Source organism: Pelmatolapia mariae, linkage group LG9, assembly GCF_036321145.2.
Source record: "Pelmatolapia mariae isolate MD_Pm_ZW linkage group LG9, Pm_UMD_F_2, whole genome shotgun sequence".
Taxonomy (NCBI): domain Eukaryota; kingdom Metazoa; phylum Chordata; class Actinopteri; order Cichliformes; family Cichlidae; genus Pelmatolapia; species Pelmatolapia mariae.
Window position 1 is genome coordinate 19,436,568 of NC_086235.1, and position 24,661 is coordinate 19,461,228.

Sequence of the window (24,661 nt, forward strand, 5' to 3'; positions counted from 1 at the left end):
GTTTTGTATTTTGGGGTCTTGTTTAAGAGTGATGGGAGAAGGGAGCGGGAGATTGACAGCCGGAATGGTGCAGTGGCTGCAGTGATGCGGACGCTGCACCGGTCTGTTGTGGTGAAGAGAGAGCTGAGTGTAAAAGCGAAGCTCTCAATTTACCGGTCGATCTACGTCCCTACGCTCACCTATGGTCACAAGCTGTGGGTAGTGACCGAAAGAACAAGATCGTGAATACAAGCGGCGGAAATGGGTTTCCCCCTCCAGGGGCAAGGGTACCTAGACCCGGTTCTTAGAGTAGGCTTGGGGAGTGTGATTGTGTGTACAGCGTCTCTTTATGTCTGTCTGCACGTTGGTTGAGTGTGTAATAATTGCTTATGAGAGCATGAGGGTGGGAATGGATGTTTGTATTTGAGTGTGCCTGTATGTCTGTGTCTATATGTCAGGTTGGGTATCAGACGCCACCTCTCTGGGGACATCTCAGGCCCTCCAAGGTATGGAGGCCTATCTCCCCCCACCACTTCCCCTGCCGGTGGCGGACGCCCTCAGACATCGGTGCGTTGGTGGTTCTTTGTGTCCGGGGGTGGGCGCCCAGGTACACACCAGCTCACTCCTTGGCGGCTGCTTATCGGGGCCTGGAGCCTGGAGCTCGCTCGGGCCACTTCGGGGGTGGGGTGCCCTCGGCCTCTCGGCCTGGGGCTCGGTCACTCTGGCACAGCTGGCTGCCGGCGAAGCTCACGGGCACGTCACTGCAACCCCCCCTGGCTTCTGCTCCGCGGCTGCTGAGTGACCCCTCATCTGGGACTCTCCTCAGCTCTTTCTGGGATAGTGGCGCGGCTGCCCCTCTGTTGGTCTTCCTTGGTATCTTGTGTTCTGAGGGCCTCTGGATGTCTGGAGTTTTGATCTCCTCCATACCTGCTTCATGCCCTGGAGGACGGGGCAGTGGCCCCCCACACCCTCTAGCAGATCATTACATGAAGGAACCTTTTAAAAAACAAGCGCGTCCATGCTCACAGGTGTACACACAGGTGCTCACACACACAAACTACACCCTTTTTGGCTCCTACCTCAAAGCACACTGTGCGCTGTCGATCTTACGTGCTGCACAATAATGTTTAATATTTAGTATTTACTGTCATATTCCCATATATCATTGTGATGTTGTTTATTCTATTACTCTTGTTTTCTTCTGCTTGTTTTCTTTTTTCTTTCTCAACAGGTGATCCAGGTGATTGATATATGTATTTTTTGTCTGCTTATTTTGTTGGTTTTTGTTTTTTGCCCTTTATCCCCGTCCCTCTTCTCAGCTGTTTTTCTTTCCCTCTTTCTTTCTCCCCTTTCCTTCCCCCAGTCAAGTCTGTCCCGTATTCAGCAAGTGAAAATAAAATAAACAATAAAAGGTGAATCAAATGGACCATTACGGCAAGGAGCAGACCCAGGGCACGCTGGAGAGATTATATCTCTCGGCTGACCTGGGAATGCCTTGGTGTTCCCCCGGATAAGCTGGAGGAGGTGGCTGGGGAAAGGGAGGTCTGGGCTTCTCTGCTTGGGCTGCTGCCCCCGCGACCCGGCCCCGGATAAGCGGAAGAAAATGGATGGATGGATTTTTTTTTTTGCTTATTCAGGGTGTGTCAAAACTAAACCTTATTACTCATTTGAAGTAATCAGCCGGATCAGCTTTTGTTATTGGTTTAATATGTCCTAGCCATTAGACAGAGGCAGACAAAGGTTTTACAATGTACATTTGTTGACTTGCTAAAAAACAGATTTTGCGTCTAATAATAATGTAAACATCTTCCCAAGAGCTCCTTAGGATAAGAAGCAATTTTACGGGGCTTGTTTACCAGTTGATATTTTCTGTTAAAGCTCTGAAGTTCTGATTAAATGATTGATTGACAATACTATAATCTTTGAATCTGAGTCATCTGAAATGGAAACATGTAATTCCTGGGAAGTCAATGTTTGTTTTTCTTTTTCCTGAAAGAAAATTCATTGAGGAGTGTCACTAAACCAACTTTCACCACAGGTCTGCCAGGCTGTGCTCAGACACGCACAATGTTTTGAACAAATGAACTGAACACTGAAACAAACATATTTTTGGGACACCTTCACATAGGGGATAATTATTATTATTACCTTCAAAGTAAAACAGGAAACAAGACGCAGACTTGACACTGAACTAAACCAACACTAAACACGAGGGTTTCAAAACACAAAACCTAAGAACAAAACCCTAAACCAGAATAAACTGAAACATAGAATTATAATAATAATCGACAAAGCATAACAAGAGAATCAGAATACAAACCATAATACAGAAGAATATAAGAAACAGAAAATGCTGGGTCAAAATGACCCAGAACTGTGACACGGTACAGAGAGGTTAAATCCGGTGAACACAAATTTTCCACTACACACAACAGACTCAATTATTTTCTTTTGTTGCTTTGTACTTAATGTAAATTGTTTAAATTGTATTTATCATCAAACAGGTTCCTCACCTGGGTTGACTGGCTCAGTCAAACATTCTGATTTATGCTGATATTTTTAACAGTGAATCAAATAATTGTGTGTAATATAAAAACTCAGTGGTTCTTGATTTATATTTGAGTTTTAGCATCATTACAGTTTCTACTCTCTGTTGTGTTTGTGCTTCTTTAATGAGTAATCTTGTTTTTGTTTACTGTCCAGATTTTTGGTGAAAAGTTCATCTACAGTTTTTCTTTACTTTTCACACAGAATTAAAGATAATTTGGCCCTTATGTGTTTATGTGCACCAATAAAAACTCTCACTCTCACTTTTTTTACTGTCCCCTGACTGCTTATGAGTCAAATACAGCTTCACAACTGTCACAAAATCCACAATTACAAAAAAGTCATATTTTCTTTATTATTCCTTTAAAAATGTTCAGTGTACAACATGTTTCAGTTTTTTGATTTAAAAATGATTCACTGCTTATAACGCAAATTTTTTTTATTTTATTATTTTATTATTATTTATTATTTTGCTATAGCAACAGTAGATTGGAGGCAATGATTAGCTGAAACAGGCCATGAGATCAAATTAGAAAGGTTTGATGGCCTCATCGCTGCTGTGGTTTTCTTTTACGTCAACTAGCTTGATCACTCCCACATCAGGTGGAACATTTTGACTGACATCCATCACAATGCACTTGGATCCACCCACATCAACCTGCACGCAAAAGAGACAAAAAACATGTTGTATGTTTGACACTAAATATCTTCATTAACACTTTTAACAGCACTTCCAAAGTTTTCTTTCTTGTCTTCCAATTCCAGTGAATTTTTTTATAATGAATATGACAGAAGTACCTACCTTGATTTGATAGTATTCCATTCCACTCTCATTCCCAACAAGGTAATTAAGAGCAAGGAATTCGCTGTATATCTTCATGGTCTTTGCCTCCACTAAGAACTTGATCTGTGTTTGAACAAATTAGAATATGATGTAAATCCAGAGTGACTTACAAATCAGAGCTTTTGGTTGTGGAGATTATGAAGAATGAAGGTAGAATAAAGCTCACCTGATCACAGATCCTCTGAATTCTTGGAGTAGCAGGACGTGCAGTCATTCTGAAAGAAACAGAGATATAAGATATCTGCTTTTATGAATCCAGTTGGTTATCACACATATTTATACTGAAATTTAGCAGAAGGTGTCTCCAATACATAAAGGGTGGAGCTATGAATCCAAGCACTGCCCTCACATTATTATGTTACTAATTGTTGATGACTTACTCCTTTTACTTTTCAGTGCTTCTGCCTTGCTCTGATCATTTTCTCTGTTTATCAGAGATGTAAAGATCTCTCAACAAGGAAAGGACTAAAACTTCTATTTCACGGAGGAATTGTGACTGATCCTGATGTCATGGCTGACATGTTCTATCACTGTTTTCCGACTGAATAAATAGAAGCACTGCAGCGGTCTATCACAGCCTCCTGTCAGCAGAGTGATCACACAAGCTCCAGCAGTCCAGTACTTGCAGTTCGTTTCATTTCCACTGGAGGGCCCCACCTGATCACAAACGGGTATTAATAGTATTAATTATTGTTGGTTTAATAAAAGCTGAGTCTTCCTCCTCCTAAAACACTTGAGTAGAATTTTTTTCTAAAATTTCCACCATTACAAATAAAGCAAGCAAATATATTTACTCCTGTGAGCTGTGTTTTTAAACATTTTTAGGCTGATGCAGATATTTCTTGAAACTTTTCTTACTTTTATGACATAAATTCTCAAATTTTCTTTGACCAAACCACACAGATGATGAACACAGCCAGTTAAAAATAAAAACATTGTGCTGTAACTTAAAAGACTTGCAGAGAACTCATTAACATTTACTGGGATTGTTATTCCACAAACAAATATAATCAATCAAAATCAAACTTGCAGTAAATTATTGTTACCCTCCTTTACATGCTCTCACCCTCTGTCTCTCAGATGTACTCAAGTCCTGTAACTGCAGAACAACTAAAGTCATTTAGTCATTTCCATGTGTAAGGAAGTTGTGGGAGAGCAGTACATTCACACTTCCAAAGAAAAAGGGAGTGCGATGAAAGTGAAACATTGGAAACAACACCATTATCATTCGTTCTCTCAGATATGGGAAAAAGCTACAAATTGTAATGCTTTGATGTATTTTATATCACATGCGTAGGCAGGTGGAAATTGTTTATGAATGAAATAAAGAAACTGAATCAATAAATGCATCCAGGGTAATTTGCTAAATAGAGCAGAATATGTTCAATACTGTACAGATGACAGTATATACATCTATATCTATATATCTATATCTATCTATCTACCTATCTATCTACCTATCTATCTATATCTCTCTCTATATATATATATATAGAGAGAGAGAGAGAGATAGATAGATAGATAGATAGATAGATAGATAGATAGATAGATAGATCTATCTATCTATCTATATATATATATATATAGATAGATAGATAGATAGATAGATAGATCTATCTATATATATATATATATATATAGATAGATAGATAGATAGATAGATAGATAGATAGATAGATAGATAGATCTATCTATCTATCTATATATATATATATTCAATTTTATTTATATAGCGCCAAGTCACTACAACAGTCGCCTTAAGGCGCTTTATATTGTACAGTAGATCTTACAATAATAGATACAGAGAAAAACCCAACAATCATATGGCCCCCTATGAGCAAGCACTTTGGTGACAGTGGGAAGGAAAAACTCCCTTTTAACAGGAAGAAACCTCCAACAGAACCAGGCTCAGGGAGGGGCAGCCATCTGCTGCGACCGGTTGGGGTGAGAGAAGGAAAACAGGATAAAGACATGCTGTGGAAGAGAGACAGAGATTAATAACAGGTATGATTCAATGCAGAGAGGTCTATTAACGCATAGTGAGTGAGAAAGGTGACTGGAAAGGAAAAACTCAATGCATTATGGGAATCCCCCGGCAGCCTACGTCTATTGCAGCATAACTAAGGGAGGATTCAGGGTCACCTGATCCAGCCCTAACTATATGCTTTACCAAAAAGGAAAGTTTTAAGCCTAATCTTAAAAGTAGAGATAGTGTCTGTCTCCTGAATCCAAACGGGAAGCTGGTTCCACAGAAGAGGGGCCTGAAAACTGAAGGCTCTGCCTCCCATTCTACTTTTAAATACTCTAGGAACAACAAGTGCTCTAATGGGGTGATATGGTACTACAAGGTCATTGAGATAAGATGGGGCCTGATTATTTAGGACCTTGTATGTGAGGAGCAGGACTTTTAATTCCATTCTGGATTTAACAGGAAGCCAATGAAGGGAAGCCAATACAGGAGAAATGTGTTCTCTCTTTCTAGTCCCTGTCAGTACTCTTGCTGCAGCATTTTGGATTAACTGATTTTCAGGGAATTTTTAGGACATTCTGATAATAAAGAATTACAGTAGTCAAGCCTGGAAGTAATAAATGCATGAACTAGTTTTCCAGCGTCACTCTGAGACAGGATATTTCTAATTTTAGAGATGTTGCTCAAATGGAAGAAAGCAGTCTTACATATTTAATAAATATATAAGGACTTACATAGATATACACTGTATACATAGTAACTAGTTATTTTTTCCATATATCTTTGCACTCTGCACCATAAATAAAAATATGCTATACGTGCTGTTTTTGTCTGTGTCATGTTGCTATTGTCAGTATTGCCTGCTGCCTTTTCTGTAATGTACATTGACCTCCTGACGGAACATAATGGATAAAATTAGCATCTTCCCAAGGTCACTAATCTTCATCTCTACATAAAGTTCGATTTGTCGGTTCAGCTTTTAAGCAATATTCAGCACAGTTACATGCTACTGTGATTATTTTGTGTCATTACAGCTCCTTCTCTGTGTCATGTTTAAGCGTCTGTAATTAGAGGCATGGCTGTCTTCTTTTTTTCTGATTGTTTATGACCTAATATGAAAATATAAACGTAGGTATCTCCAGTACTTGACGGGTGGAGCTATATGTTCCAGCTTACACTGTGGCACTTCTCAAAAATTATGCAATTCAGAGGTTGCAGACAAACAAACGGATATGCATGGACACAGCAGGTTTCCCTGTTGCTGTTGATCGAGTTTATATCAAAATCTTAAAAGGTTAAAGGTCAGATTTACTAAGCACAAAGTTGCGATTACAAAAATGCACCTTCATGCTTACTTACAGTCTTACTGTTGTCACCCAGTCAAAGCTACTTACAATTTGCTTGATCAGTTCAGCTTTTAAGTAAGATTCAGCACAGTCACATGTTGCTGTGATAATTTTATGTCATTACAGCTCCTTCTGGGTTGTGTTTGTTCTTCTTGTTTTTGCTCATTTTCCATGATTTAAACGAAACAAAACAATTTAGAGTATACTACTACTGTACTACTTTTCTACGTAAAATCCACCAACCCATAAGATCTCTCTAAAAGCATAAATTATTTTAGATTTTGCAACCACATCATAATTCTTATCACACATTTTTGTCATATCTTTTATTGAAAAATGTGTATTATAGAAAGTGCTGAAAGAAAATGCCACACCCATACGACACAAACCCATAGGGAAAAATTTGGGGCAACCGTGGTTCAGGGGATTGGGAAGCTCATCTGTAACCGGAAGGTTGCCGGTTCGATCCCCCTGCTTTCTCTGTCCTGGTCGTTGTGTCCTTGGGCAAGACACTTCACCTACTGGTGTTGGCCAGAGGGGGCGATATGGCAGCCTCGCTTCTGTCAATCTGCCCCAGGGCAGCTGTGGCTACAACTGTAGCTTGCCTCCACCAGTGTGTGAATGTGAGAGTGAATGAACAGTGGAATTGTAAAGCGCTTTGGGTGCCTTGAAAAGCGCTATATAAATGCAATCCATTATTATTAAATATTGAAAACCAATAGGGAGGCCAAGTTTAAACAAACTTAAAGTTTAAACTCTGCAACTTTTTTTTAAATCAATCACATTCACGTCTTTTTTCTTTTTCTTTTTTTTTTTTTTTACCATATTATGAAAACTATTCAACAAGGAGTGGGATCTTTTCTTTGTCTGCTGGCCAAGGGGAGATCCATGGTGCCATGTAAAACTAACTTGAACTTCTTGAGTTTATTCAATTCAATTTTATTTATACAGCACAAAATCATAACAACAGTCGCCTCAAGGTGCTTTATATTGTAAGGTAGACCCTACAACAGTACATACAGAGAAAACCCGACAATCATATGACCCCTACGAGCAAGCACTTTGGTGAAAGTGGGAAGGAAAAACTCCCTACTTTCGCCAAAGTGCTTGCTCCTAGGGGGTCATATGATTAACAGGAAGAAACCTCCGGCAGAACCGGGCTCAGGGAGGGGCGGCCATCTGCTGCGACGGGTTGGAGTGAGAGAAGGAAAACAGGGTAAAGACATGCTGTGGAAGAGAGACAGAGATTAATAACAGGTATGATTCAATGCAGAGCCGTCTATTAACAGAAAGGTGACTCAAGAAGAAATACTCACTGCATCATGGGAATCGCCCAGCAGCCTACGCCTATTGCAGCATAACTAAGGGAGGAGTCATGGTCACCTGGTCCAGCCCTAATGATATGCTTTATCAAGAAGGAATGTTTTAAGCCTAATCTTAAAAGTAGAGATAGTGTCTGTTTCCCAAATCTAAACTGGAAACTGGTTCCATAGAAGAGGGGCCTGAAAACTGAAGGCTCTGCTCCCATACTTCTAATTACTCTATGAACAACAAGTAAGCCTGCAGTGTGAGACCGAAGTGTTCTAATGGGGTGATATGGTACTACAAGGTCATTAAGATAAGATGGGGGCTGATTATTTAAGACCTTGCAGGATTTTGAATTCAATTCTGGATTAACAGCCAACAAAGGGAAGCCAATACAGGAGAAATATGCTCTCTCTTTCTAGTGCCCGATGACAAAAAATGAACCCGACAATTACAATGTTTGTTTTTCTTAATCTGCTATTGAGGATTTGCTAACTCTGTTGTAGAACTGTCATGGGAGGGTGTGGTGGTCATTCTTTGGTATTTGTGTCAAAGAGTTTGTTCCTAGTTAAAACTTAATAAAAGTATTGAAAAAAGAGAGAAACGCCTGCAAATACATGCAGCAATATGCAGAGGACAGCTAGAAAACATAGTATATTTTGGGTAAACTTCCACGAGTCATATCACTGGGTTAGTTAGGTATATAGTTGATCTAAACAAGTTATCATATTTGAAAAGTCTAATTACTTATGGCTTATGAGCCATAAGCTCATAATGTGAGCTTATGGCTGTGGACACATCACATTGATCTAGCACATTTTTGTCCTGAAGAGAGTTTTTATAAACCTTGCTGTCTGATGTCGCTTCATAGTTTTTATTTCCACTGTTATAGGTATTCATACATATTATAGCCTCTATATTTATGATGGTTTGCCACCACATTTGCTTGCGATCACTCTTCATTAAACATTTCTTTCATCTGACATTCAAATAACTTATCTGGTGTAACAACGATCAGTTTATAGACAAACACTTGGTTGATTGTTGTGACATATCCAGGATACTGGATGGATACTACTTTTCCATTATGTAGGTTCACTTACCCTAACACTGGTGATCAGGATAAGCAGTCACGCGAAGCTGGTTATCAACTCTTAAGCTAACCCAAGGTTTCCCCTGTGCATTCATATGAAAGGGGTAGCCAACAGCTGATATTTCTGGACAGCTGATGGGTGATGTGATCTGTTGCTTAGAATGTTGGTGGTTCAATCCCTGGCTGCTCTAGTCTGCACATCAAAGATCGTTGACTGTTGAGACATTGTTGATTGTTCCTTAAGTCTGCTCTTTGGGTCTGCTATTTGTTGCATTATGGCTGTGACTTCTTGTGAAAGTGAAATCCTACCTTACCCTTCTTCCACTTAGACATGCAGCAAGAAAATGAGGCAAAATAAAGTGTTTCCTGGTTAGAAACATCATCATCATTTATTTATATAGCACTTTAAAAAACGCACCAGGCAGACCAAAGTGCTGAACAATACAGAAACAAGAAAAACAAAACATAGTATAAAATAATAGGAGGGATGTCTGTTTCCCGCCAAGTTAAAAGCCAGGGAATAAAAATAGGTTTTCAATCTGGACTTAAAGACCTGCACTGAAGACGCTTGTCTAATATGAAGGGGAAGGGGAAGAATGCTATAATATCCGATACTTGAAGCTTTAGAGGAAAGTTCATCTCACGGTACACGTAGTTGATAAAATCATACTTGGTATATGAGCAGTGCCAAGGACGCCAGTCTTCTGTACATTGATAGTATAATCGAGTTTCCTGGTATCATCTTACATCCCCTTCTCTAACTGCGACCACCTTTCACTACTGATACTGTTGCAGTATCAGTGGTGCCACACACAGTTTAATTTTGGAACATCCCAATTAAGCAAAAAATAATATTGCATTCAGAAATATTAAGATGTGCATATACTTGTCAATAAACTGTTTCTTGTTAAATTCCCAAATATTCTGATACTCGCAGTCCTACTGTGCTGATGTAAGACTGGATAAAGAAATAAAAAATGTCTCAGCCATCATTCTCTGCACTGCGGTTGGGATTTACTGGAAAGAGTCACAGGATTAATCAGCAGGCGAGATGAGAAGGCACGTCTAAGCACAGCCTGGTAGAACTGGTAAAAGTTGGTAATGACACTCCTTAACAAAGCTCAATCCATGAGAAAAGACTTTCAAAGAACTGGGTGTGTCAGCATAGCTTATTTAGATTCAGTGATATATTACTGCCAGTCTGTCAGTCAGATGAAACAAAGTATAAACCTAGTACTTGGAGCCAAGCTAACGTTTCTGTTTGTCTGTAGTTTAGCACAGTGATGCTAAATCATAATACTAACAAGTCTTAGCTGAGTATGCTAGGATATGAATCAGCACTAATCAATTTGTGCTTTTTCTATTATAACCAAGGTTTTCCTTTTCAGCACTTGCTAACTTTGACATTCAAGTGGAAGTAATTTAATTAATGTATCAGTTTTAATTTATGGGCTGAAGAATGGAGCTCACTGAAATCAGAGTCAAATTTAAACTTCAAAGCAAAAATGAAATGCTCATAAAACTTTACTGTAAATAGAGAAATTATACTGGACAGTTTCAGACTTAACTGCTGTTAGTGTGATATACTGTATAGCAATACCATTTGTAGCTTGACAAGGACATTGTATAGTATTGCTCAGGAGGCATTGCTCTGACACTTTTTTGTTCTCCCAGTGAGGAGATAAATTATTCACATTAAGCATAATCTAAATATCTCCTTTATGTCTTCCAGGGCAGAATGTAGTGGATGGATTAAAATTCACTTAAACAAAGTTATGGTCCATTTAAGATAAACTGGCATTTTATAAATATATATATAGATACACAGACACACACACAAACACACATACTTTTTTTCTGAGCTGAAATAAACTTACCTCTTCTTATTCAAATATTACGTGTACCTCACTTAGTATTTGAGTAAAGACTCATTCCACATTTTTAATGGTTGCAAGTGATTTAATTACACGATAAATGACAAAAAGATTATCCCAATAAATATTTATTAATTATTTATTTGTGAAATTATTCATTCAGCTTCATTCAGTTATAAAGTAAACATTGTATTAGCTGTTTTAATTACTGTAAATATAAAGTTTTTCTATGCATAACATTTGACTTCAAAGGAATATGGTTGTGTGAAGTTCTTTAAACACAACAAATGCAAATTTTTAAAGGGGGCTGAAACAAGCTCACATTAGAAAGGTAACAGGGGATCGTCTTTGTGGTGATGCTCTTGTACTCGAGTCAGGACGGCATTTCCTCCTTCAAATGGAAGCTTTCTCCACACCAGCAGATGAAGGTAACTGGTTCCTCCAGCATGAACCTGCAGTGGAGAGAAGTGAAAACCACACTGTGTGTTCAACACTGAGGCTCAATGTAACAGGTCTGTCCAGAAATAGCTTTTCTTTTCTGATTTTTCTTCAGGATGATGTGAAGAACATGTATAATGAATATGACAGTAATATTTACCTTGATGAGGTAGTTTGTTCCTGCCACCACCTGACTCCTGTACTTAAGAGCAAGGAATTCCACATATTTCTTATTTGTCTTTTGCTCTGCTTGGCTCTTGACCTTTGTTTGAATAAAATAAAATTTGATATGAATCCAGAATGAAATTCAGAGTAAAGAGTTTTGTGTGTAGAGACTGCGAAAAATTAAAGTACACTGAAGCTCACCTCATTACAGATCTTCCGGATTTCTGGAGTGGCAGGCATCGTCTCTGTGAATCCTCCACTTAACACTTTAGCCATTCTGAAGGTTTGTTCAAATAAAGAGATGTGAACGTTTGCCTTTAGGTGTTTGTGATGTGTCAGTACAGGTGATTCACACACATATTTATACTGTATAACATCCCTGGAAAGGGTGGAGCATTTTAAGATTGAGTCATCGAAAGGTTTAGTTTTTTTCCCCCCTCAAAACCTTGTTGCCTTTGGAAAGAGTTCTGCAACAATGTAGGCCTAATGTATAGAAATATTTCAGAAACAAAATGAAATGTGAAAAATGTTTTTGAAACTTTATAGAAAATAACACTTGTTAAACTCTATTCTTCAGGCAAAGAAAATATAAAAAATCTGATAACACAGCTCCAGCTACTGTATAGTCCAGTAAAGTTACACTACTTACATTTAGCAACCTTTTTATTAGGTACACCTGTTCCACTACTTGTCAGGGGAATCAGTCTTTATATCAGCAGCAACTCAAAGGCATGTAGACATGGCCAAGACAGCCTGCTGAAGGTTGAACTGAGCATCAGAATAAGGAAGAAGATGTCTAAGCGTGGCATGGCCATTGATGTCACAAGCGTGTGAATATTTCAGTCACTGTTGATTTACTAGGATTGTGTGCAGGCTGCATTTCGCACAGACTCATCAAAACATTTTACTTAACAGCCTCCATAGTCACCAGATCCCAGTCCAGTAGAGCATCCTTGGGATGTGCGTTAAAGGGAAATTTGGATGAACAGCTGTGACACAAGACTTAGACCATGTATTTCTATTTGTTGCAGGTAAACCTCTTGCAGTGTGTTAGTTTAATTGCTCTTTCATACATATTAGAATATATGATTGAAAACATTAATGCAATGCTGGACAGTATTCCGAAAAGTGAGCAGTCTCGAATTGTGACTGAAAAAGTACAAACTGTTCTGATGATTTGTCAGATTCAAGTGAGAAGTGCATAAACACTACATAGCAGCAGGCTTCTCTGCAGCTCATAAATGACAGTTCACTTGACCACAGTGCTGGATGCTGAAGTACTGAGAGCACAGCCTACGAACATTTATGCTGTATAAGCACTGAAAACTTACCAGAAGGTGGCACCAGTTCCTGAAGAGTGAAGCTACATGCAAACGTTCAGGATCAGACAAAGCTGAACTGACTTTTCCTCCCTCACATGTAAGCATTTTCCACACCAGCAGATGAAGGTGACTGGTTTCTCTGACATGAACCTGCAATCAAGAATAGATAAAAACAATGCTGTATGTTCAACACTGAGGATCAGGAAATTTTTAATAACTCCAGAAATTCTATTAATAAGCATAATTTTCTTTCTTTGTTAGATAGTTTGTCTTTTCCTCTTATTTGTCTCTCACTCTGCTTGATCCTTGACCTTTGTGGAATCAAATAAAATACAATAAAAGTTTTGTACATAGAGGCTTTGATAAATTAAGACTGCTTAATTAAGATAAATAGACTGCTATACCTTCAGCCCCATCCTTAAAACCTTCTCCCTCACAGAGAGAGAATTATGACCTTGTTTTCTGCCTAGCTGTCACCTACAGATTTACATCCCTGATAAGCAGAAGGAGTCTCACTAGCTGTTTAACGTCTGCCATGAACTTACAATGGCCCCACTGTGTGTGTGTCTATATGTATGATAGAGCATAAGGCCCGTTTGTGGTGCGCATGCATACAACTGGTGACAATGTGATTCTACAATCACTGAAGTGATATGGTTAAAATATGTGATCAATACAACAGAAAGGAAATCTTCCACCAAAAGTACTTTGTGTGTTCTGACATTTCTGATTATCTTTGTGTATCTGGGATGTTCCAAACTGACACCGTGGTGCCAAAAACTTGATGGAGTGAAACATTTTTGACATTCACAGCATGATGACATCAATTCTGAATCCCAGCAGGTAGTTAAGACAATAAGAAATACACAATAATCATTTATAAGATAATAAGATTTTGAAAAGCAAAGTCATAGTACTGACTGTGTAATCTATGTGTCATGAGTCGGTGACCCAATGTTTTGTGTTTTTAAATTATTAATAGGCTTTGTTCTCATTATTATTTAGAATTTCTAGTTTTCTGTGCCATCCCTGTGTTCCACGTTTAGTTACTCTTGTCTCCGTGTTTCTTGTTCCCTCTGTTCCCCTAGTCAGTCACGTCTCCATGTCTCAGTGTCAAGTCAGCGTCTTTGTGAATGTCTCTTGGTTCCTGTTTTACTTTCACAGTCTTGTGTCCTGTGTGAATTGTTTTGAGTTTTGCTTCCCCTTGTCTCGTCATGTCAGGTTAGAAACAGCTTTGCCTCCCTCCTGTTGTGTATTCCCTCATTACGCTCTGTCTATATATTGGCTGTGTTTTCCTTTGATTCTCGTCAGGTTGTCTGCTTATCTCTCCTTGTGGTCTCCAAGTCTCAGGTTTTCTCAGATCTCAGGTTACTGCATTGTTTTTCTATGTATCTCGTGTTCTCATGTTTAGCTTTTCCGTTATATCTTTTTGTTGTTTATCTCAGTGCCCTATCGCATTTTGTTTTGTAGTGTTTTATGCAGCCAAAATAAAGACTTGCTCTTTGTTAAACTTCCACCTCCATTTGTTTGCATTTGGATCCGCATTGTCTTCTTTCTTGACTTAGCAGATGTGACACTATGTTCTTTACAAATCAATACCTGTTATTGCATTAACTGCTCCTACGTCATGTTTATGGAATCAAAGTAGACATCTGTCATGCTTCCCTTATTTGATTTTTGCTGCATTAGAAGCTTCTTAAATTACCTTTATAAAGAAGAAGAAGAAGAACAAAAAGCCCTAATATAATGTATGCTAAATCAAATACTAGTCACTTAAAGTAAATACTGCGAAGAGGGTGAACTGCCTTGTTCACCCTCTGGTGGAGGTTTGCATTCTCTGAGTGCTTCTTGTTTATTAAGTCACTTCCTTTCTTTTTTCCACACCAAGATGAACAGTATCTTGTTTGTTTTCTTTTTCCTTCCTCAAGTTTTTTTTTCCATTTCCTCTTAGTGTTTGTAAGGGATTTATTCACAGTATCAGCACCAAATATGACTTTACTGTCAAGAAACTGATTAACCCAAAATATTTTATAATTTCTTTATTATTCATGTGTGAATCTATTTATTCAACTTCATCCAGTTCTAAAGTATACATTGTACCATCTCTGTCTTCATTCCTGTATATGTAATCATAATCTCTGTATAACATTCAAGTTCACAGGAATATTATTACAATAAAATGATAATAACATATTAAATTGTGGAGAAAGCTGAAGCAGGCTCTGTGATCACATTAGAAAGGTACAAGGGGATCGTCTTTGTGGTGATGCTCCTGTACACTAGTCACCACGTCTTGTCCTCCATTACATGGAAGCTCATGCAACACCTTCAGATGAAGGTAACTGGTTCCTCCAACATGAACCTGCAGTCAAAGTGGGGAAAATCATGCTGTGTTCAACACTGAGGAATCTCAAATTTACATTTTAATAACACACATGGATGGCACAAAGAACTCTGCCATAAACAGCTTTTCTTCTTCTCCTTCAATGATGTGAAATGTAATGAATTTCACAGTAATAATTACCTTGATGAGATAGTTTGCTCCTGCCACGACCTGACTCCTGTACTTCACAGCATGAAATTCCACATATTTCTTATTCGTCTTTTCCTCTACTTGGTTTTTGACCTTTGTTTAAATAAAATACAATTTGCAATACAATCAGACTGAAATTCAAAGCAAAGATTTTTGTGCATAGAGGCTCTGAAAAATCAAAGTAACTTGAAACTCACCTTATGACAGATCTTCTGAATTTGCTCATCAGCTTTCTTTGTTTCTGACCATCCTCCACATATCTCGTCTGCCATTCTAAAAGTTTGCTGAAATAAACAGAGATGTAAACGTTTGCTTTTAGGTGTCTCTGATGTTTCAATACAGGTGGCTGACACACATATTTATACTGGATAACAAACCCAGAAACAGTAAGTAAAGGGTGGGGCTACCTGTGTAACCGCTGCCCTCACATCATTGTTACTCAACTGCAAAATATTCCAGTTCCAGTTTACACTGGGGCACTTCTCAAAAGTAAGACTTGTGTTTTTTAAGAAAACTGCAGCCACAGAAATGTAACGCATTCATAGCAGGTTTCACTGTTGTTATTAATTAAACTGCCATGTTAGGTAGCAAGATTTATCAGCTAGGTAAGGACTACTGCACATTTAAGTCTGTTTTCTTTAATAGCTTTAATTTAATAAAAAGAGATCTTCTTTAAATGTATTATTGCATGGTGTCTTAATAGAGATCTGATGATTAGTTTAGTGAAAGACGCTGTCCTTTTATCCCTTTATCACTAAGAGTTCAGAATAAGTTAAAGGGCTTTTTACAGAATAAATCATCTACAGTTATAGGTTCATTCACACCTCAGTGAGACAAAAGCTGCTGTCTAGTTCATCGAGTTCTCCATCCCTGTGTTTCTTTACAGTAATGATAATCACTTTGTGTTGGATATTTATTCATTTCAATTTATGTCACTTTTGTTATTACAGATGTTATTACAAGATGTTTAAACTGACAGGCAGGAGAAAAAAATGGAAAAAAGGAGAAAGCATAATAATTTTGTAATCAAACTGTTTTAGACATTATTATTTTTCACATCAATGAGTCACAAACTGAATGTGACGGTGCTCTAAGCAGGAAATACTGTTTGATCTGTGAGCAGAAATATTTTCCTTTTTTCAGTTATTTAATGTTGCTTCATTGGGGCGACCGTGGTTCAGGGGGTTGGGAAGCTCATCTTGTAACTGGAAGGTCGCCGGTTCAATCCCCTACTCTGTCTGTCTTGGTCGTTGTGTCCTTGGGCAAGACACTTCACCTACCGCCTACTGGTGATGGCCAGAGGGGCTGATGGCGCAATATGATAGCCTCGCTTCTGTCAGTCTGCCCCAGGGCAGCTGTGGCTACAACTGTAGCTTGCCTCCACCAGTGTGTGAATGTGAGAGTGAATGAACAGTGGAATTGTAAAGCGCTTTGAGCGTCTCAAAACGTGCTATATAAATGCAATCCATTATTGTTTATTAATGCTAGTCTTTATCATTTTATATATTTTTATATATTTTTTGGATAGTTTGTCACCAGAATTGTCATCACTTTATACAACAATATTCAAATAACTATCTATAAAGTAACAAGTACAACAAGTAGTACAAGTAGTAGACAAGTACTTTCTTGTGTGACATTTCTGGTTATCTTTAGTTATCTGGGACATTACAAACTGACACTGTGGTGAAAGAATCTGGGGTGAACGATTTATGACTTGTTTGAAAGGAAAAACTTGTTGAACTAAACTTGTTGAACTAGACATACATAACATGATCGCGTCACTTCTGAATGCTGCACGAAGCTAAGACAAAACACTCTATTAATTTATTGGTTTATTTGTTTTCATCATGCACTATTATTTGCACTTTTAAATGACTTTCGATTAGATTGAAAAAGTAATTATGTACATTACTGTACAAAAGTCTTGAGCTATGTGCGTGTGTGTTTTATTATGTGGTTCAAGTTGGAAGTTTTTCAAGCATAACAAAGGCAGCGCATACAACAGACAACTTAGCCAAGACTCAATTTTAAATTGAATCTTTAGAGACAACTTTATTACTAGTTGCCTGACATAAAACAAAACATTGTTTTATACCCATTTCTTTGGTTTAGTATATAAAAGTACCATGGATAACACATTTTCAACAAGCAAAAATAAAGATCTTATTATTACATTATTTGCATAAAAACCTGGTATATAGCAGCATAGTGTGCAGCATGTCCTTAACAAATCTGAGGAAAATGGGCAAGTGGAGGACAAAAGAAACAAAGGTAGGCCAAAAATTCTATCTACTGCAGATGAACAGTATCTGAAAGTCTTGTCCTTAACAAACAGGAAGGGTGGTTGTCAAGAAGCCCTTCTTAAGGAAGGGAAACAGGGAACGAAGGCTGAAGTATGCCAAATTTCACGAGGACTGCACACAAAATCAGTGCCAACATGTCTGATGTAATGACAGATCCAAATTTTGAATTTCTGGTTCAAACTGTCATCAATTATGGAGGCAGCCAGGAAAAGGGTACAACAGTGAGTGTCTGCAGCCATCTTTGAAATATGGTGGAGGCTCTGTCATGGTTTGGGGCTGTATTTCACCCAGTGGTGTTGGAGAACAGCTTCCACTGTCAAAGCAGTAAAAGCATACCTGGATAGAAAAACACACAGTGAGACACTATCAGTCATGGACCAGACCTCAACATTACTGAATGAACGTGGCATTATCTTCACAGTGAACAGAAGAGAAGGCAGCCAACATTCAAAGATATCCTTCATGAAGCCTGGAGAACTATTCTTGAAGACCACTTAAAAAAATTAAAAGAAATGACACAATGACCTTTGTAGAATTTGGAGTTTCAATAAATTACTGAGACTCAATGATTTTACGCATTATTTTCTAATAGAATGGTAACCTAACTAATACTAGAAAAGTCAAGCAGTTTCTTTCATGAGGAGTTTCATTTTTATATGAGTTTCATTTTCACCGGTCTTTCTTTTCATTTTTGAAACCCACACTTCCCTTTTAACGAAGCAATCCTACAGTATCATGTTACGGCTCTACCGTATGGAACGCCAGGACTGCCATGATGAATTAATTAAATACACCATTAAATAATTAATTAAATGTGGCAATAATTAATTAAAATTGGAATTAATTAATTAAATAAATAGTTATGACACATGTAATTAATTAATTATTGACACATTTAATTAATTATTTATGTATTTCACATTTTAATTAATTATTGACACATTTAATTAATTAATTATTGACACATTTAATTAATTATTTATGTATTTCACATTTTAATTAATTATTGACACATTTAATTAATTATTTAATGATATTTTTATTTATTTCATTTTGGCAGTCCTGGCGCCCCATACTACCGCTCAGGATCAGACAAAGCTGAACTGACTTTTCCTCCCTCACATGTAAGCATTTTCCACACCAGCAGATGAAGGTGACTGGTTTCTCTGACATGAACCTGCAATTAAGAATAGATAAAAACAATGCTGTGTGGTCAACGCTGAGGATCAGGAAATTTTTAATAACTCCAGAAATTCTATTAATAAGCATAATTTTCTTTCTTTGTTAGATAGTTTGTCTTTTCCTCTTATTTGTCTCTCACTCTGTTTGGTCCTTGACCTTTGTGTAAATTAAGACTGCTTAATTAAGATAAATAGACTGCTATACCTTCAGCCCCATCCTTAAAACCTTCTCCCTCACAGAGAGAGAATTATGACCTTGTTTTCTGCCTAGCTGTCACCTACAGATTTACATCCCTGATAAGCAGAAGGAGTCTCACTAGCTGTTTAACGTCTGCCATGAACTTACAATGGCCCCACCGTGTGTGTGTCTATATGTGTGATAGAGCATAAGGCCCATTTGTGGTGCGCATGCATACAACTGGTGACAATGTGATTCTACAATCACTGAAGTGATATGGTTAAAATATGTGATCAATACAACAGAAAGGAAATCTTCCACCATAAGTACTTTGTGTGTTCTGACTTTTCTGATTATCTTTGTGTATCTGGGATGTTGTGTTGTTGTGTATTCCCTCGTTATCTTCTGTCTTGTGTTTTCCTTTGCTCCTCATCGGGTCCGTCTGCTTATCTCTCCTCTAGGTCTCCAAGTCCCAGGTTTCCTCAAGCTTTCTGTATTGTTTTTCTATGTATCTCTCGTGTTGTGCAGCCAAAAATAAAGACTTCCTCTTTGTTAAATTTCCACCTCTGTTTGTTTGCATTTGGGTCGGCGTTCTCTTCTTTCCACACCATCTGCCTTAGAAGGCATAGTACAACGATTAACATGCCCAAATAACCTTTTTTCCATCCTCTTTTTTTCAAGTGATCATCTAGATTTATCTTATGGAGCTCAAACATGGTAATTGAGTCATTATTTTCAGTCATCTGTCTACATTTGTACGTCAGGACAACAGGACTGTGAGTATTACTGCAGAATGCTTGGAAGTGTAACAAGAATCAGTTTACAGACAAGTACTTTCTTGTGTGACATTTCTGGTTATCTTTAGTTATGTGGGACATTACAAACTGACACTGTGGTGAAAAAATCTGGGGTGGATGATTTATGACTTGTTTGAAAGGAGAAAAAAAAACTTGTTGAACTAGACATGCATAACATGATCACTTCACTTCTGAATGCTGCACGAAGCTACGACAAAAAGAAATTCAGGATAAACATTTCCAAGAAAAATGATACTGGGAAGCAAATTCATATTACTGACTTTTATTCATTGTATGATTTAATGATAGGGGTGCTTTTATCTTCTTCTGCATTCTATATATTTATTGGTTTATTTGTTTTCATCATGCACTATTATTTGCACTTTTAAATGACTTTCGATTAGATTTAAAAAGTAATTATGTACATTACTGTACAAAAGTCTTGAGCTATGTGAGCACTATTATTTGCATTTTTAAATGACTTATGATTATTGATCCAAATTTTGAATTTTTGTTCAAATCTTTGTCAATATTTCTGTAAGCATCCAGGAAAGAGGCACAACAGTGAGTGTCTGCAAGCTGCACATATAAAAATGTATACTCCCCTAGCAGAGAGTATACAATACACTTAAAACATGCTGTACATGAAAGAATCTGTGAAAACTTGGCAATTTTATACCCAAACTTTTATTCTTTAAGCTGCAAAGTTTTTAGTTAATTCTCAGAAAATGACCCTAATCAAATGAAACTAATCAAAATACAATAAAATTTCACAATCTCTGCATTCGTTCACATTTTTCATACCCTTGCAGTGGGACAGATTGGAGTCTTTGTCAGGCAGATTCTGGCCCCTGACTCATATGTTATGTTTCTGTTTGACCCCTTGTTCAACATGTTTTGTTGATACAATCAAGGCGCCTGAACAGGAGATGCAGTATACGTAAGCCATACAAGCCATGAGATGCAACTGAATCTCCTCTTGAAACTTGGACCTGGAATGTTTAAAGTCAACCATTGAAGTTAGTTTTTCAGAATGTATGAAAATTGTTGTTCACAGCTGGATAACGTGGTCTACATGGAAACAATGATCTCTAACTTTTGCAAACACAACGCGAAAAATAAAATGACAGTGCCATCTAGTGACATTTTAAGAATATTGACAGTTAAATGTTATCAGGCTTTAAATGGAACATGAAAAGACCGACATACATTAAAACACACATGAAAAAATGATAATTGAGTAGATTTGTTTGATGGTTGTAAGAGTAAAAACATCTGAAGGTTCAGTTACTTTGTCTCTGTACTTTGGTAGCACTTATTAGCCATAATTATCTATACAACTATCACAAAATGGGTAATATAATTACTATTTCTCCTAAAGACTTTGTCACTAACTCATCGTCATATGGTCAAATGAATGAATAATCAACAATGACACCATCACAGCAAAGTTCGAAGTGTCATAAGATTGGTGCACCAGTGTTATGTAGTAAAATATTATATACATATTTTCAGGGCTATATGTATGCACTTTCAGGACAACAAAGCAGTACATGTCAGCAGCTTAGAGGCAGAGAGCAACAAAAAGTTGGATGGGATCTTTATCATGATGGTCTTCTACACCGCAGCTCTTCCCAGGAGGGTGGCACGGTTGCCCCTCTGTTGGTCCTCCTTGGGCTCTCGCACTCTGGGGGCCTCTGGATGTCTGGGGCCTGGATCTCCTCTATGCGTGCTTCATGCCCTGGAGGACGGGGCTATGGCTCCCCACATCCTCTAGGAGATCATTACATGGAGAAACCTTTAAAATAAAATAAAATAAAATAAAATAAAATAAAATAAAATAAAATAAAATAAAATAAAATAAAATAAAATAAAATAAATAAATAATAACAAAGGTCAATCAAATAGACCAATATGGCAAGGCCGTGATGGTCCACTTGGTAACGTAAATCTGTTGGGCATCTATCTTGACCTTCAGATAATAATTCTGATGGCTAAAGAACCAAACGGGACAGGCAAAAAAAAAAAAAAAAAAAGAAAGAAAAGAAAAAAAGAAAAAGGTTGGATGGGATCTTTGTCATGATGGTCTTCCACACCAGTAACTACAGCTTCTCCTCCATAACATGGAAGCTTCTTCCAAACCCGCAGATGAATGTAGCTGCATCCTCCCACATGAACCTGCAGTCCAACCAGAGGAAACTTGTACTTGCTGAACACTGAAGATCTTCAGTAAGGTGTTCAACAGTGGATCTCACAAGTAATTCAGTCCATAAACACTTTCTTTATTTTCTTTAATTAATAATCAGTAACATGTATAATGTCACAGTGTTAATAACCTTTATGACATAGCAGACTCTTTGCAGGACCAGTAGAGTCACCCACATGAAAATAAGAATTAAATAAATTATTAAATAATAAATTACTTAAGTAATCCTCCATATCCATTGATTTATTAAGTACGACGCCTCACTCAGTAAATTGAAAAAGAATACAAACAACAAAAATCACATTGCACATGATTAACAAAGAGAAGCGTCAGCCACAAGATCAAACAAACACTGACTAATGGTAAAGTCTGCTAATAAAATACTGCTGACAACCTATTGACCACCTTTCATGTGTACTTTTAGCCACTGAAAGCCTGCAGAGCTCCACTGGATGGACAGCACCATTCTTACAATAAATATTCCCTTTGTGCCCTGTGGATGGAGGCAGTGCTGCACTGGACAACTCCCTTCAGGGCAGAAATGTTTCAGCACAGGAGAAAAAATAATAAATTTCGATTGTTTTGAGAGAAGGAATGAAATTCTGTTATCTCCTAAAAATCGAAAAAGTTGATTTCAATCAATAAGGGACTCTCGACTCAGGTCAGACTGAACTGTGCTTTATTTTAGGTCACTTTCAGATATGCGTTCAAAAAGGATACCATGCTAAATGAAATATAACTCTCCAAATGATGCTATAATAAACTCTCCAACATTAAAGAACATGGGATGTGGGGGAAAAGTACTTACAGTTCAGTCTCACATGGTTATTGCTACAAGAATGTAAAATATGTTAGATAAGCAATCAAACCTAAACCAAATCAATATGAGAGGTCTGTGAATTTTTTAGCTGAAGGGGGAAAAAGTGCATGATTGGAGAAACTTTAATTTTTGTAAAACAGAAACATGTCTTCCAAAAACCCATGAAAGGAGTATTCAAACCATATAAACCTGAATATAAAGAATGTAAATATTATTTTGTGAGTTTGAAAAGACATAACATTGTGTGCTAAAATCCATGAATCAATTCAGAGCCTGGAGACATGCTTGCAGCTGAGTTTTACTGCAGACATTGTCCATATCAGGAAAGAAACTTGGCTTCATTGTGACAAATGAAGAAATAGAGTCTGCTCCTGAAACTGCAGGCATTTCACAAATCAGAAACAATAACAGAAAAATAATCTGCTTCATTTATTTACCCACCTCGTATTTAACTGATCCACTTTGCCTTCCATTATCTGTAGTATGTTAAATTATATGTAAATAAGGAAAGCTTTCCCCACATGAAGCAGCAGGTTATTAATAGATTACAATGAGAGTACAGGCTGTAGGCACTGATACTTTGGCTGGTTCATTTTCCCATTAGAAGTACTCAATACTGTCATATTGACTCTTGGGGTGCTGCAGATCGGTCAACTCGAACTCTTCTCCATCACACGGGAGTTTCTCGTAAACACGGAGGTGAACATATTCTTCATCTCCCACATAGACCTGCAAGGAAGTACATGGAAAGTTAAAGGAGATGCTTAATGTGCACATAGAAGTACTGCTGATCATTTTAACACAGCTGTGGTAATTAATGTAAGCCACACTAGCCAAACGACATGCTAACATGTGGAAAAGGAGAATCTACGCCTTCATATATAGAGAGTGCCTGATTGTTGTAGTGTTCACAAACAGAACATTTGTTGATTTCTGTTCATGGCTGAGACAGTATGAAGTGCACATGGATTTCCATTTTCTTTTACAGGTTTCTCTCAAATTTTGACTACATTTAAGCAAAATTTGGCTGGAAACAGCAGTGATGAGTAACACTTCAGGCTAGAAAGTCAAAAACTTTTGTATGAACCTCCGTATAAATATAAAACCACATAACTACAGAATGAAAAAATCACTGATCATCGCTTTAGTTTTCACTTGAGAGATCAGATTATCTACCATCAATACCCTTATTGATGATATTTTATTATATTGAAGAGCTTTGTAGTGTTGCCATTGTGCTCACTGCTTGCATTACAAACATTACCTTAATGAAGTAGTTGGTCCCAGCTACGACCAGTGTTTTGTAGCTCTGTGCAATGAAAACCTCAAAGTTTCTCTCGGCTTTCTGCTCTGCGTGAGGCTTCATCTGAATAAAAATTACAATAACATCAACATGAAACACAGGCCCCGTGTGTGCATAAAGTTGTGAGTGTAAAATCTCTCTTTTCTACTCACTGCATCACAGATCTTCTGAACTTCTTCATCAGCCTCCTTTTCCTCGGTCAGCCCTCCGCACATCGGCATTTTGACAAGTTTTTGGTGGTGAAAAACAACTGAAAAGTGAATAAACGCACACAGAGCCTGTTTTTATGGGGCATTCAGTGAGTCAGCGAGTCATGGGGTGATTAGAGGGGCGGTATTTGTAAAAGGTCACGCAAAACACACACACAGAGAAAGAGAGAGAGAGAGAGAGGAAGACTCATTTTGTGTTTATAGGATACATCTCTTAAGTATCTCTTAAATATTCATACACAAATA

General features: G+C 37.6%; 1 protein-coding gene across 1 annotated transcript; it reads right to left on the minus strand.

The window, feature by feature from the left end:
- Positions 1-22,745: 22,745 nt before the first annotated feature.
- LOC134634641 (cystatin-B-like) lies at positions 22,746-24,513 on the minus strand. The gene is made up of 3 exons (XM_063483958.1): positions 24,359-24,513; positions 24,168-24,269; positions 22,746-23,632 (listed from the first exon to the last, which is right to left on the minus strand). Exons 1-3 carry the CDS (start codon positions 24,425-24,427, stop codon positions 23,504-23,506), a joined length of 300 nt encoding a protein of 99 aa, XP_063340028.1. The 5' UTR covers positions 24,428-24,513; the 3' UTR covers positions 22,746-23,503.
- Between the last annotated feature and the right edge of the window lie 148 nt (positions 24,514-24,661).

What these genes read in the sequence shown, in the direction of transcription:
- LOC134634641 (XM_063483958.1), bottom strand. Translation starts at nt 24,427, where the DNA reads ATGCCGATGTGCGGAGGGCTGACCGAGGAAAAGGAGGCTGATGAAGAA. An exon ending in TTCAGAAGATCTGTGATGCA is followed by an intron (nt 24,270 to 24,358) that starts GTGAGTAGAAAA and finishes ATTTTTATTCAG; the next exon opens with ATGAAGCCTCACGCAGAGCA. An exon ending in GGACCAACTACTTCATTAAG is followed by an intron (nt 23,633 to 24,167) that starts GTAATGTTTGTA and finishes ACTTCCTTGCAG; the next exon opens with GTCTATGTGGGAGATGAAGA.